This window comes from Trichechus manatus, unplaced genomic scaffold (genome assembly GCF_000243295.1).
Source record: "Trichechus manatus latirostris isolate Lorelei unplaced genomic scaffold, TriManLat1.0 scaffold00244, whole genome shotgun sequence".
Lineage (NCBI taxonomy): Eukaryota > Metazoa > Chordata > Mammalia > Sirenia > Trichechidae > Trichechus > Trichechus manatus.
The window spans coordinates 1942510-1955489 of NW_004444180.1; the positions used below are offsets into that span (position 1 = coordinate 1942510).

The following is a 12980-nucleotide window of genomic DNA, read 5'->3' on the forward strand; positions in this document are numbered from 1 at the left end:
AGTCATAGAGTCATGGAGAAGGCATGGCCCTAGCCACAGGGAGCCTTTCTGTGCAGCTGACAGGGATGTCCTACCCTGGAGCCCAGGGGCTGAGTGAGCGGAAGTGTGGGTGCTGGTACAGGGCCATGGGCTGCCATGTGCCTCCGGCAACCCCCTGGGCTCTCAGCCCACCTCCTGTTCCCCTGCTCCAGGCTCCACCTGAAACCCTCGGAAGCCCCTGAACTGGACGAGGATGAGGGTTTTAGCGACTGGTCCCAGAAACCGGGGCCACAAGGGCAGCTCGCTGTGGATGGCGGAGAGGCCCCTCAAGGAGACAGCCCACAGGAGCAGGAGCACGAGGAGAACCGGCAAGTGGTGCAGGCCCTCCGTAAGCCCCTCAGCCAGCACCGCAGCACGGCAGCCCCTTGGATCCCCCTTCCCAGCCAGCCCCCCAAGATGCCCTTGTGGCTGTGAGGGGAAGAGATGGAGACGGGAGGGAGGCCGAGGGGCCTGCGGGGAGGGGGCGGTGAGGACATCTCATTCCTGGGCTCCCCAGGGCCCTGGGCCCCGTCCAGAGCAGCTGCGGCCAGGCCGGGTGTTGCCACATCAGCACACATCTGCAGCCCACTTACGTAATGGAGGCTCCGCGGCCCCCGCGCTGCCCGCCCCTTCCTCCCTCGGGTCTGGCCTGCCTCCATTCCCACGGAGGAGGGGAGCAGGTATTTCCAGATGTGGGCCTGTGAGGCAGCTTTCCAGATGTGCGGGTGTGTGTGCCTGTCTCAACCGGGGTGGGCGGGGGGCCCGGGGAGCAGGCTGCTCCCCAGGCCCTCTCTCCCCTCCCCACAATCTCAGGATCTGAGCTGTAGACAGCACCCGCGGGCCGCCCTTGAGGCTGGCACCTGTCACGTCCCAGCCTTGCCCTCAGGAGCTCTAAGCTTCGGGGACAGGGCCCCCCCATTGCCTGAAGTGGAACGAGAGCTCTCCCCTCTCTGGGCCACCGCCTGGCTTCCCTAGGCCCCCATTGCCCAACCCCCGTCTTTTCGATCCTCAACCAGGCTCCCCCACATCAGGGGCTAACTGGTCCTGGCTCGGCCCACTGCCTGCCATACCTCTTCTGGGTCTCAGTCTCCCCATCTGCCCCGGGGAGTTGCTGCCTGCTCTGCATTTCTGAGAGGGGCTGGGGCTCCCCACTCCCCGCCGGCCAGGCCAGCCGGGCTGCTTCCCGACAGCAGGGGGCACTTGGGCTCTTCTGGTGGAAGTCAGAGCTGGCGGCTCCACAGGCCTCCACCCCCCTGCACCTGCTGCCTGCCCACCCGCCTGGGCCCTGAATGGCCCTCTGTGTGGCTGCCCTGGCTCGGACCCCAGCCCACCTAGGGTGGGTGGGTCTGGGTCGTGGCTGGCACGTACACCACGAGGCCTGAGACCATGGAAAATGGCAGCGTTTCCCATCTTCTCCAGGTTCAGGCCTGCTCCGAGAGGCACTCCGGCCGCCGGCTGGCACCTCCCCTCCCCTGTGGCCAGCACAGCTGGCCCCTCTCCCCACGACCCCTGCCTGGCCTTGTCCTGCAGCTAACCCAGCGCCCAGGCCACCCACGAACCCTGCACTTCCCTCCCACTTGACATCCTCCTCCCTAAGACCTGTTGGCCCCACACACAGCATGGCTGGAGCAGGCCCCTAGGCAGCCCCAGCCCTAGGGGACCAGTCAGCCGAGGGCAGACACCATGACATGGGCAAGCGGGGCACGAGGGCTGGAGCTTTTCCAGGAAAGCTGTGCCCAGGCTCCGGGAGTGGCCCAGGACAAGCGGTGGGCCAGTGTCCCTGAGGATCCTGTCCGGTTCTGGGGCCCTTGGGCTTATGTCACCTAAGACAACGGGTTTCTGAATTCCTTGACACTCCACTCATCTGACTGCCTCCATTTTCCAGATGGGAAAACTGAGTCTTGAAAATGGGCGGGGACTTGAACCAAGCAATCAAATGACCCTAGATTGGCCCTCCCTCCCCCTCACAGGCCCCAAGGTCATGAACAGGAGGACAGTGATGGGCCAGGCCAAGCCGAAGTCCCCCTGGAAGGGCTGTGCCTGAGACCAGTGGTGGAGCCCCAGGAGGAGCCGGGTCTGGAGGAAACAGAGCCCCGTGACCTAGAGGAGCTGGCCCAGGACCCTCAGGGTCCAGCGGAGGCTGGGGAGGCAGAGGAGGAGGTGACAGTGACTCCACCTCAGGCACTCTGGGAGCACTCTAGCCCCTGGGTTGGGTGGATCTTTGCTGCCTGCACCCTTGGGGGTCTCATGGGGCTTGCCCTGGGGAGACCCAGCACCCTATACCCTCAGGCTCTGCAGCCCCTTCTTACTCCACATTCTTAGAGTATTGGGGTGTGGGGACACGGGGTAAATCTGTCCTCCACAATCATGAGCTCTGCCCTGGGCTCATGGGCCCCACAGTGGAGAATTCCAGAACGGAGCACGTCAGGGCTGGGAAGAACCTGAGGCCCAGGCAGGGGAGAGCTGTGCTCCAGCAGGCCCTGGGGTGGGGCAGGAGGGATGCACATGGCTGGCCATCCAGGCCCCATAGCCTCAGATTTTCTATCCCTAGCGCCTGCAATGTCAGCAGCCCAGGACACCCAGCCCCTTGGCCTTGGAGGGGACTGCCGAACACAGCCCGCCTCCCCTGAGCCCCACCACCAAGGTAGGTCAAGCCCCAAAGCCTACTCCCATTTTCTCTCCCAGTCTCATGACCAAACTGAAAACCCGAGACAGGCAGCCACATGTCAGCCCCAGGAACACAAGGGCATGTCCAACTTGTTCTCTGCTAATTCCCCCAGCACCTGGCACTCAGAAAATCCTTGTGGTTGTGGTTGGAGTGATGGATAAGTGGATAGAAGGAAGTAAAGAAGGTTGGGTGGATGGGTAGGTGGGTGGGTGGATGGATGATGGACGGACGGACGGACAGACGGATGGATGGACGGATGGATGGATGGATGGTTGGGTGGATGGTTGGATGGATGGATGGATGGAAGGGAGGGTGGGTGGATGAATGAATGGATAAAAGTAAGGAAAAATGGTTGTATGGTTGGCTACCTGGGGCACAGGAAGCGGAAGGCAGAGTTTAGCCCATGAGCACAAGCCAGCAGGAGGCAGATCTCAACTCAAATCAAGCCAAAATTTCTATTTGGCGAAGTTGCCCCAAGATGGTCTGAGTTGCTAATATGAGGGATGCTCTCTGTCCCTGAGTTCAAGGTGGCAGGAGATGGTCCTCTTTCTGGATGGTGAATTTCTCCAGAGTTGGGAGATCAGTATAGAAGCCATTCCCACACAGCTCAAAGATGCCAGGCTTCTCAACAGACAGGAGTCTACTGTACACTCTTGTGAATTAGACTGTGAGCTTTGCCCTGGCCACCCAGGCTTACCTCCCTGCCCACTCCCCACAGCTCATCGACAGAACCGAGTCCTTGAACCGCTCCATAGAGAAGAGGTATGTCTTACCAGACCCAGGCTCAGAACTGGGGTTTCTCCATGAGGGGAGTGAGGAGAGGGACTGAGAGGGTGGAGATAATGGGGCATGAGTGTGCTCTGGCAGGGACTCAGAGTTGGGTGAGGAACAGCCAGAAGGTGTGTGGCTTGACACTTCTCCTACCCTCCAGTAACAGTGTGAAGAAGTCCGAACCAGCCCAACCTATCTCCAAGATTGATGAGCGCCTAGAGCAGTACACCCAGGCTGTCGAGGTACACTCAGTCCCCTCCTCTGCAGTTGGATGCCTTCTATTCATGCACCCATTCTTCCACCAGCTCACACTCCTTCACCCAAACCACTCACCCCTACCAACCCACATTCCCCCACAATCCCACCCGCTGCCACGCATCCCACACTCGCCCATCAACCTATTAGCTCCCCCTCAAACTCACGCTCTGTCACTGATCTACCCACTCCCCTGTCAACCCACACTCTCACACCAACCCATGCTTCCCCATCAACCCACACTCCCCACCAACCCACAAACCTCCACCAACCCACTCTCCCCCACTGACCCACACTCCTCCATAATGTATGCCTCCCAACCAACCCATGCTCCTTCACCCAACTCATGCTTCCCCACTAACCCAAAATCCTCCATAACCCATTCTTCCCCATCAACCCACACTCCCACCAACCCATGTTCTCTCACCATCCCACACTCTCCCACCAACCCAAAGTCCTCCATAACCCATGCTTCCTCACCAACCACATTCCCCCACCAACCCACTCTCCCCCCACCAACCCACACTCCTCCATAACCTACACTCTCCCACCAACCCACACGCTCTCCCACAAACTCATGCTGTCCCACCAATGCAAAGTCCCCCATAACCCATGCTCCCCCACCAACACACCCTCCTCCACCCAACCCACATTCCCCCACTGACCCACACGTCTCCATAATCCCAGCTCTCCCACCAACCCAAAGTCCTCCATAACCCACACTCCCACAACCCAAAATCTTCCATAACTCATGCTCTCCCACCTACCCAGAGTCCTCCATAACCCATGCTCCCCCAGCAACCCATGCTCCTCTGCCCAATTCATGCTTCCTCACCAACCCAAGATCCTCCGTAACTCATGCTTCCCCACCAACCCACACTCCCACCAACCCACGCTCTCCCACCAAACCAAAGTCCTTCATAACGCATGCTCCCTCACAGACCTATGCTCCCCCATAACCCACAGTCCTCCATAAACCATGCTCTCCCACTTATCCGTGCTCCTTCACCGACCCATACTCCCCCACCAACCCAAAATCTTCCATAACCCACACTCCCCCACCAACTCACGCTCCCCCATAACCCGCACTTCTCCATAACCCACACTCCTCTGTAACCCACCTCCCCCACTGACCCACACTCTCCCACCAACCCACATTCTTCCAGCCCTATGCTATGAGCCATGTGAAGATACCCCACATCTGTACTGTATTCCACCATATCACCTGTGCACCCCAGAAGGAGATGTGTTCCACAAGTGTGCCCAGTGAAGGCACACATCAAGAGCCTAGCCCATCCTGGATTGGGAAAACATTCCAGGGGCAGATAAAAAGATAGAGGTAACATCATTTGTGTCTTGGAGGGTCTCGCAGTGGGACCTTCCGATGTGTCCCATGAGAGCCCTCCACTAAAGCATTCCTGGGGCTCTGTCTTCTCCTCAGACTGCTGGTCGGACCCCCAAGCTAGCCCGCCAGACCTCCATAGAGCTGCCCAGCATGGCCGTGGCCAATACAAAGAGTCTGTGGGAGACAGGAGAAGTGCAGACCCAGTCCACATCCAAGGGCCCCTCCTGCAAGGTAGGACCCTTCCCGTGTGCATGGCTGGGTTAGGAGGACAGGGCCCAGGACCTTAGCAGCAGGCTGGGCCCCCTTGGAAAACCAAGTATGAGACCACCCAGGATGAAATGTGGTGGGCAGGGCACTGGAGCATCTGGGGGGCTGGGGTTAGCCATTTGGGCTTCCTAGCATTGGAGGCTTCGAGAAGACAGATTGGCAAGGTGAGGACAGGATGGTGCCTTGTTCATGTTCCCTGCTCTTCCCCCGGGCTCTCGCACAAAGAGGCAAGGTGGGCAGGCCCCAGGCCCCCTGGCCAGGCAAGGCCAGCCTGGAGAGAAGGGCCCAGGGCTTCTAGCCCCCCAACCAAGGGCTGCACCTATGACCTGTTTCCTCCTGCTCCCAGGATATTGTCGCTGGAGACATGAGCAAGAGAAGCCTCTGGGAGCAGAGAGGTGGCTCCAAGACCTCATCAACAGTTAAGGTAGTCTGCAAAATGATTGGGGCAGGGGTGGGGTGGGTACAGCAGGTGAGGGCCAGGAGAGGCTGTCCTCCATGCAGGAGTACTGCCTCCTTCCTGTGCACTCACCTTTGCTCTTGCTCCCCTTCTCCAACAGAGCACCCCGTCTGGGAAGCGGTACAAGTTTGTGGCCACTGGGCACGGGAAGTATGAGAAGGTGCTCGTGGATGAGGACGTGGCACCCTAGATTGCCGGTCCCGGTGAGTCTGAGGCAGCGGCCAGAGCGCAGTGCTGCCCATGAACGCGCCATTTTGGAACACAGGAGCTCGGGTGGGACCTGGTTACCAGCTACCAGGGTGGGGCTTAGGGGTGAACGCCTGGCCTGGGGGCAGGCGGAGACCCTGACTCAGCTCCCTGGACCTTGCACCAGGCTTGGACTCTGTTGGTTTTGCTGGCATCACCCTGGCTCAGCCCAGCACAGCCGCCGCTCAGCAGGAAGCTCCTTCACCTGGAGGAGACAGGGAGCCCCACCTAGGCTTCCTGTGGTGCAAGGCCAGCCCCCACCGCAGGAGCTGGAGTCAGTGGAAGTAGACGGGACAAGCCCAGGGAGCCTGGTTCCACGCCCCTCGGTGGGTTTGGGGTCCATAGGGGCCAGGACCTTGGAGGTTTGCCTGGTGTTCCCACACCCTCCCTGCTGCCTGGTGATGAGACAGGAAGTGACTCCACGGCCTTGGTTGGACACACGTTTGTTTATTAGTGGCCTGGGTCGCAGGCTCCATGGGCAGCACCGTTCCAGCCTGTGGTGGGACAGCTGGCCCCCACCAACTGCTGCCTCCTTGCTGGGTCCTGCTGCTTCCCTGGTGCCTCACCTCCCTCTCTCCCTTCTGGTATGACAGCCCCCCTCAGAGCCCTGGGCACTAGCCCCAAGTCAGGTCTTGCCTGGTTGGAGGCTGGGGCTCCCAAAGCTGCATGAGCCTAGGGTCCCCTTCCCTGCTCTTGCCCTGCTCGGCCCGGGACGGAGAACACTACTCCTTATCCCAGCCATCAAATCGAAGACCTCTCCTGTTAGCGACCCTCAAGGCTGCTTCTCTCCATGGGTCAGCCCGGGGTGGAGGGAAGCGATGGGGGCGCCCAGGGGCTGGGCCAGGGGCATGGCTGGGCCCCTCCTCCACCCCCTATCAGCCCCTTCCCGCCTGAACTCTGATCATCTCACATCCATGCCAACTCCCACCGGGCCTGGGCCCCCAGCCCCTCCTCAGGGCCTCCTTCCTGCACCCCCAGCCTGGGGCTGGCTCCCCGCCATCCGTCAGGGCCGCCAAACTGCCGACTCGGCCGACCGTGCCGAGCTCTGAATCACCCTGACCACTCCTGCTTCCCACCACAAACATAAATCTGTCCCTGAATCGTTCACAGCCTGGGCGGAGGGAGACTGCAGTCTGGACCCAGGAGCCCCTCCTGCTTAGCCAGGAGTTAATCACCCTGAGCCGGCAGCACCCCGAGGCCCAACGCCCTGTGCCCCAGCCCTCCCTTGAACAGCGCACCCAGGGCCCAAGCCTCTTTGGAAAGTGGGCAGAACCAGGCCTCACTGTGACCGCCTCCCGGCCACCCACATGTGAGGTCAGGGGTCCGACGCTCTGCCTCAGAGCAGACTTGGGGGTCTTCTTGTCACCGAGTACTTCCCCCCGGCACCCCCACTCTATCCTATGTGCACCCCTTCTGGTCCCCTCCTTAGAGGACCCTCCACCCCCCTGAATCTGCCAGCTCCCAAAGTCACATGTTAACCGACTCATCCCACCTCCACTCTGCCCTGCTGTCACCACCCACGAGTCCCTTATGCCCCCGCCCACCTGACCTGTCCCTCTCAGCCTCTCACAGGCCTCAGCCACTGAGCCACCCATCGCTCCCCTCTTCGGCATCCCCGCCCCGGCCCTGCTGGCCCGGGTACCCTCACGTCCCAGCTAGACTGCTCCTTCCGTCACTCTTGGTCGTGCTGCCCTGGAGCCCCTGTGGCCACCTCACTGGAGATGCCAGCCGGCCGCAGTCCGGTTGAAGTTCTTGGGCCGGGGGCTCAGCAGCAGGACAGGGAGGGCCTCGGGTGGGGGCCGCGCGGCCGCCTCCTTCAGCTTGCGGGCATCGAAGCGGGGTCTGTAGAGGAAGGGAAAGCGGGACAAGCCAGCCGGTGCACGTGTTCCCTCGTCGGGCCTTGCTGAGTGGCCCTGGGCCTTGGCCACTGACATGCAGTACAGCACTGCGTCCCACATCTTGGAGGCCCGGAAGGCGGGGGGCCGGGGTGCTGGGAGGGCAGGTGTTGCCTCCTCCTGCTGCGTGGCCCCAGAGCTCTGTGCTGGGCTCGGGGCTGGGGGCTCCCCCTCTGTCACCATGAGCTGCTTCTTCAGGCGCGTCCAGCCGCTGAGCCTGGGCTTGGGTGCCACTCTGGGGACAGGGCAGGGATGGGGGCCCAATGGCAGGGCAGGGGATGAGGCCCCGCAGGGACTGCAGACCCGTTTGGCCTCGTCGTTGGGGCCGGCCACAGTGGGCTCCTCCATGGACTGGGGTTCAGGGGCCTCAGGGGCTGGGCTGTGAGCCGGGGATCCTGGCGAGCGGTAGGTGGGGGCTATGGGCACCACGATCCGAGTGCTGGCCTCTCTGGGTGCCGAGGCCTGGAAGCTGGGTGGAGACCTGGGCACAGGGGCCTCCTCAGGCTGGGGGCTGGTGGCCTGGGCCCTGGCGGGCAGTGGGCAGATGTGGGCCACTGGGATCAGTGGCTGGGGGCTGGGGGTAGTCGAGGCTGCAACTCTGTCAGTCCTGGGGAACTCGGGAGTCCTCGAGTGTGGGGATGGGGTGAGTCGGCTCTGCACCTGGCTGACGCGGGTGCCCCCAGCCACCAGGGCTGAAACGGGGGCAAAGCCACCGAGGGGCGTGGCGGGCTCTGCAGCCTCAACGTGGGCAGCCAGGCTGCTGCGCTGGGTGAGGCTGGAGGAGAAGGTGGACTTCTGCAGGGGGGACGCCACGTGGTGGACGGCCAGTGTGTGTGGGGAGCGGGATGCGGTGGCCACCGCCTGGGGGGCCTCAGTGGGGCGCAAGGCAGCAGGGCACGGGATGGTGGGGCACAGGGTAGTGGCACACGGGGTGGTGGCACATGGGGTGGCAGCCTCCTGGTCGTGGCTTGCCTCGTTCACGGGGGACAGGGAGGCACGGAAGGCCCCAGGTGGAGCGGGCAGCCCCCCGATGCTCATCTTCTTTCGCGCCACCTTCCTCAGCAGCTTCTGCAGACGCAGGTTGTCCTTGCCCGGCTTGGGCAGCAGGGGCGGGGGCGGGCCAGGGCGGCCCTGAGGGCAGGGGCAGCTGGGGGGCATCGCCGTGGCCGAGATGAGCATCCTGCACCCTGGGGGGAGCACAGCGGTCAGGACAGCCCTCACCTCCCCCTGTGGGGCTCCCGCTTGCCCCCTGCATGTCGAGGACCCTGGGGCCGAGTGGACACAACTCAACTGTTGACAACTCTCTGTCCTGGGCACTTGGTACCAGCCCGGCGTGCCCCATTGTGTCTGTACGTCTGAGCGCACCCAGGCCCAGCCTTGCCTCTTGCCTCCAGGTGCCCCGGCCAGCACAAAGTGGGCGCCGCCTGTGTGCACTGCATGAGCCAGGCCTCGTGGGTGGCCGAGCAGGGATGGAGGCCGAGGGTGGGCTCTGAGTGGGGCCGGGGGGTGGTTGGGGGCTGGTGTTTGGCCAAGCTGCTGGCCGCAGACACGTGAGGGGCGCCGCGCCGCCGCCGGCCCAACCACAGGCGCCACTGGGAGCCCGCGGTGAGGGGTGGCGGCCAACGGGCCCCTCGGGAAGCCGAGGTGCACATCAGAGGTGGAGTGGCCAGAGGTGGGAGCAGTTTCCGCTGAGCTACACTAAACGGGATATTCCCACAGAAGTCCTGGCCAGGGTGGTCCTGGCTGAGCCACCGCCCACCCTGCTTTCTGGGCGCCACGTGTTTGCAAGGACGTTGACAAATGGCGTCTGGGCCGAGCGAGAAGCTGTCTGGTTTAGGGGAGGAGGGAGGCCGGGAGGCCTGGGGGCCGCTGGGTGGGGGCTGGCTCTGCCGGGCAGGAATGGATCTGCTGGGAGCGACCGGGTGGGGTCTGTCCCTGGGGCTGGCTCTCCCTGCTAACCATCCGGGGCCAGGATCCCGGGAGCCACAGGCCTGGTTCAGCGGAGGTGCCAGGCCACGGGCAGACAGGCGGTGAGCAGTGTTGCCTCTACCCCAAGTGAGAACCCTGACCCAGGCTCAGGGGCTCGTGCTGGGGAGTAGGTTTCCAGGGAGGAGGCCATGGGGAGGAAGGCTCCGTGCGTCGGTGGCCCGAGGGAGAGGGGGCCGCCCAGGAAGGGGAGAGGGGCAAGTGGGCAGGGCCGGGCGGCCATTAGAGAGAGACTTGGAAGCTGGGCAGCGGGACCTGGGGGCAGCAGACCCTCCTGGCCTCCAGCCTAATGCCCCATGTCCCCTCTCCCCGCTTGTGTTTCAGCCTCCGTGACTCGGGGTGCAGCCAGCATCACCCTCCACATCCAGGGGAGACTCTAGCCAGAGCCCTCCTGGCCCCAGGAGGAAGCCACTTCTGAAGGCCTCCCCAGCCTCCCTGCACCCCTCTGACCCCCACCATCATTGCTGTCACCTCCTTTTGTTCCTGGACCCTTCAACTCTCTCCCTTCCACCCCTCACCCCAGCTGTGCTTCTCACCAAGGGAGGAGGAGAGGGATGCTCTTAATTGCTGGCACAGGGCGGGCAGCCCAGAGTGCCCGAGGAGGCAGAGGACTGAGGCCCTGCCCGAGCAGAACAAGGCTTGGCAGCCCGCCGGCCCCCAGGGCTCCACTGGAGACCTCCGGTTGTGCTCAGGACCCTGCATCCCTCCCTGCCCCCTGCTGCACCCCTCTGCCCCCGCGAACTTGCTGTGTGTAATAAAGCTCCCGTGTGTCCCATGCGCTGCCTCTCTGGTGCTCACTAATGGGGGTGGGATGGGGAGCGGGCGGCAGGAAACAGAAGCCCTTGTCAGGGGCCAACCCACCCCATTGCACAGACGAGGGGACCCTGGCCTCTAGCCTCCGTATTCGGGGTGCTCTCTCCCTCTCCGTGGCTTTCCACAGCTTGAGATTCTGGGATCTGAGGTGTCGGGTGGCCAAGTTGGGATGCGCACCATGGGTGGGGTCCAGGTCCTCCTCTTCCAGGTGTCTCTGACACCTGCCCCCTTCAACGGCCGAGGATAAACTTCACAGCCCTGAAACATGGGTGTGCTTGGGGTCTGTGCCCCTAGGCTGTGTGCTCCCTGAGGATAAGACTTGCGTGGAGCTCATCCCCATCCCCCATCCAGCACCCAGAAAGGGATCAGTGGAGGTGGATGGGTGGACAGATGGATGGATGGGTGGATGGATAGAAGGGATGAGAGCCAGACAGATGGAAAAATAGTTGTGTGGAGAGTGGATGGGAGAAAGATGGAGGAATGGTTGGGTAGATAGGTGGATGTGTGCACAAAAGAATTGGTGTATCATTGGATGAATGGATGGATGGATGGATGGATGGATGGATGGATGGATGGATGGATGGGTGGGCAGAAAGAAAGAGGTTAGGGAGGAAAGAAAGAAGAAAGGGAAAGAGAAGGGGTGAATGGATATATAAAAATGAATGACTGAGTGGTTGGGTGATTATGATTACAAGTACAGGAGGGTGAATGGGTGGATGGTGAATGGGAGCATGGATGGATGGAAGTGGGTGATGGGTGCGGGGCAGAGGGTTAATGATGCACAGGATGGAGGAGGGTGGACGGGAGGATAAATGGGTGGAGGAGGGGAGGATGGACAAGTGCCTGGAATGGGAGACTGGGGGGAGGACTCTGGGTCCACTGCCCTCCCAGTCTGAGGAAGCCCTCCCAAGAGCAGGCTTCCCCTGCAGCCTTTAATGCTCTAGACCCAGCTGGGCCATTAACTTGGCCCTCTGCTTGAAGACTCTGCTGTCTGAAGGGTCCATGGTAAAACTCTGCCAGCCTCATGAGGGCCATCCTGATCACAGAGGACTAAGAGAAGTCAACAACAACACTACCATGGCCTTCAAAGCGAGGCCAGCAAGCATCTCCGGGGATATGGCGCCCTCAACCTTTCTACCTCCTGGACAGAGCGTTCACCTTGGGCAGCAAGCAGGGTCCAATGCCAGGGACCAGGGTGGGCGGCACGAAGGCCAACAGGTGGGAGAGTCCAATGGTACCCTTCCCCCCAACACTTGGGGTCCTCAGCACCCCCTGGCTCCGCCGAGGGAATGGGGACCCACGGTGGGCCCCTTTGCCCTTGGCATGGACTCTATCCCTGATGCACACTGGGGGGCTGAGCCCCTGCCTCTTTCTGCCTGGCCACCGAAGAGGCTGAGAGGCTCAGAGGGGCCATGCCTCAAGACTGCCCAGTGAGGGATGTCCCTCTGGCACTCGCTGCTCCCCAGCTTTGGGCACAGAGCTGGGCCCTACACAGTAGACACCCTTAGGTACCCACACGGCAAGTTGATGGATCTACAAAGTCACGAAGAAGCTCTTTGGGCATCTGGGCAGCAGCTGCCGGGGTTGGGGAGGCTGGGTCCCCACCAAGTGCTGTGTCAGCTGCTGCCATCTCAGCCTGGCAGAAACTGAGCTTTGGGCTGGCCAGCCACAAGGCCACAGCTGGCACCAGTGCGGGCACCCTGGTCAGCCCAGGGCTCCCAGGACGGCAGTGCCCTTGGGCTCTGTCACCCCCCTACCACGCACACTGGGGTCCAGGAGCCCAGATTGAGGGGCCCCAGACTCCTGCAGCTCCCGGGGTCACCCTCACCAACAGCTCGCACCCTGAGGCTCAGGGATGTAGTCCCCTACCTTCTCCCTGCTCCCCTGGGCTCCACTCAGTATTTGCCAACTTCAGAAGCCCCCTGCTCACTGCCCCCAGAAACTCGGCGCTGTCCAGTCAGTTCTCAAACTCTTTCTGGGTTTGAAGTCAGTCCCCTGCCCCAACCCAGGCTGGGCTCCCCCGTATCCCTCACCCCCAGCCCTGGTGCAGGGAGGGCCGTGTGTCCTCCCCCAGCCTGGCTCCCCTAGCTCCCCTAGACCCCTGCCCTGCCCTCTTCTTCCTCACCCCTGTCAGGCCTGGGGTCTGGGGTGTGGCTTACCTGTCCACGGCCCTTGAGCCCGCGGGTGGCCTGACCAGCAGTGCCCACTCAATGCCGGGCAGCCCACGGGTGAGGCCACTGATACCCAAAATAAAACCTG

The 12980-nt window shown here is 62.4% G+C and overlaps 1 protein-coding gene across 3 annotated transcripts in view; it reads left to right on the plus strand.

Moving 5' to 3' along the window:
- LSP1 (lymphocyte specific protein 1) overlaps nt 1-10564 on the plus strand; it is a 53452-nt gene extending 42888 nt beyond the window's left edge. For 2 of the 3 annotated variants that reach the window (XM_023724369.1, XM_023724370.1), the window contains 9 exons: nt 192-347; nt 1989-2178; nt 2570-2662; nt 3405-3448; nt 3618-3699; nt 5154-5288; nt 5671-5748; nt 5882-5984; nt 10233-10564. In XM_023724369.1, coding sequence (XP_023580137.1) covers nt 192-347; nt 1989-2178; nt 2570-2662; nt 3405-3448; nt 3618-3699; nt 5154-5288; nt 5671-5748; nt 5882-5971 — 868 coding nt within the window. In that variant the 3' untranslated portion in view covers nt 5972-5984; nt 10233-10564. Of the gene's footprint in view, nt 1-191; nt 348-1988; nt 2179-2569; nt 2663-3404; nt 3449-3617; nt 3700-5153; nt 5289-5670; nt 5749-5881; nt 6042-10232 lie in introns of those variants that run through there. The other variant, XM_023724371.1, reaches the window with a different exon arrangement.
- The last annotated feature ends 2416 nt before the right edge of the window (nt 10565-12980 follow it).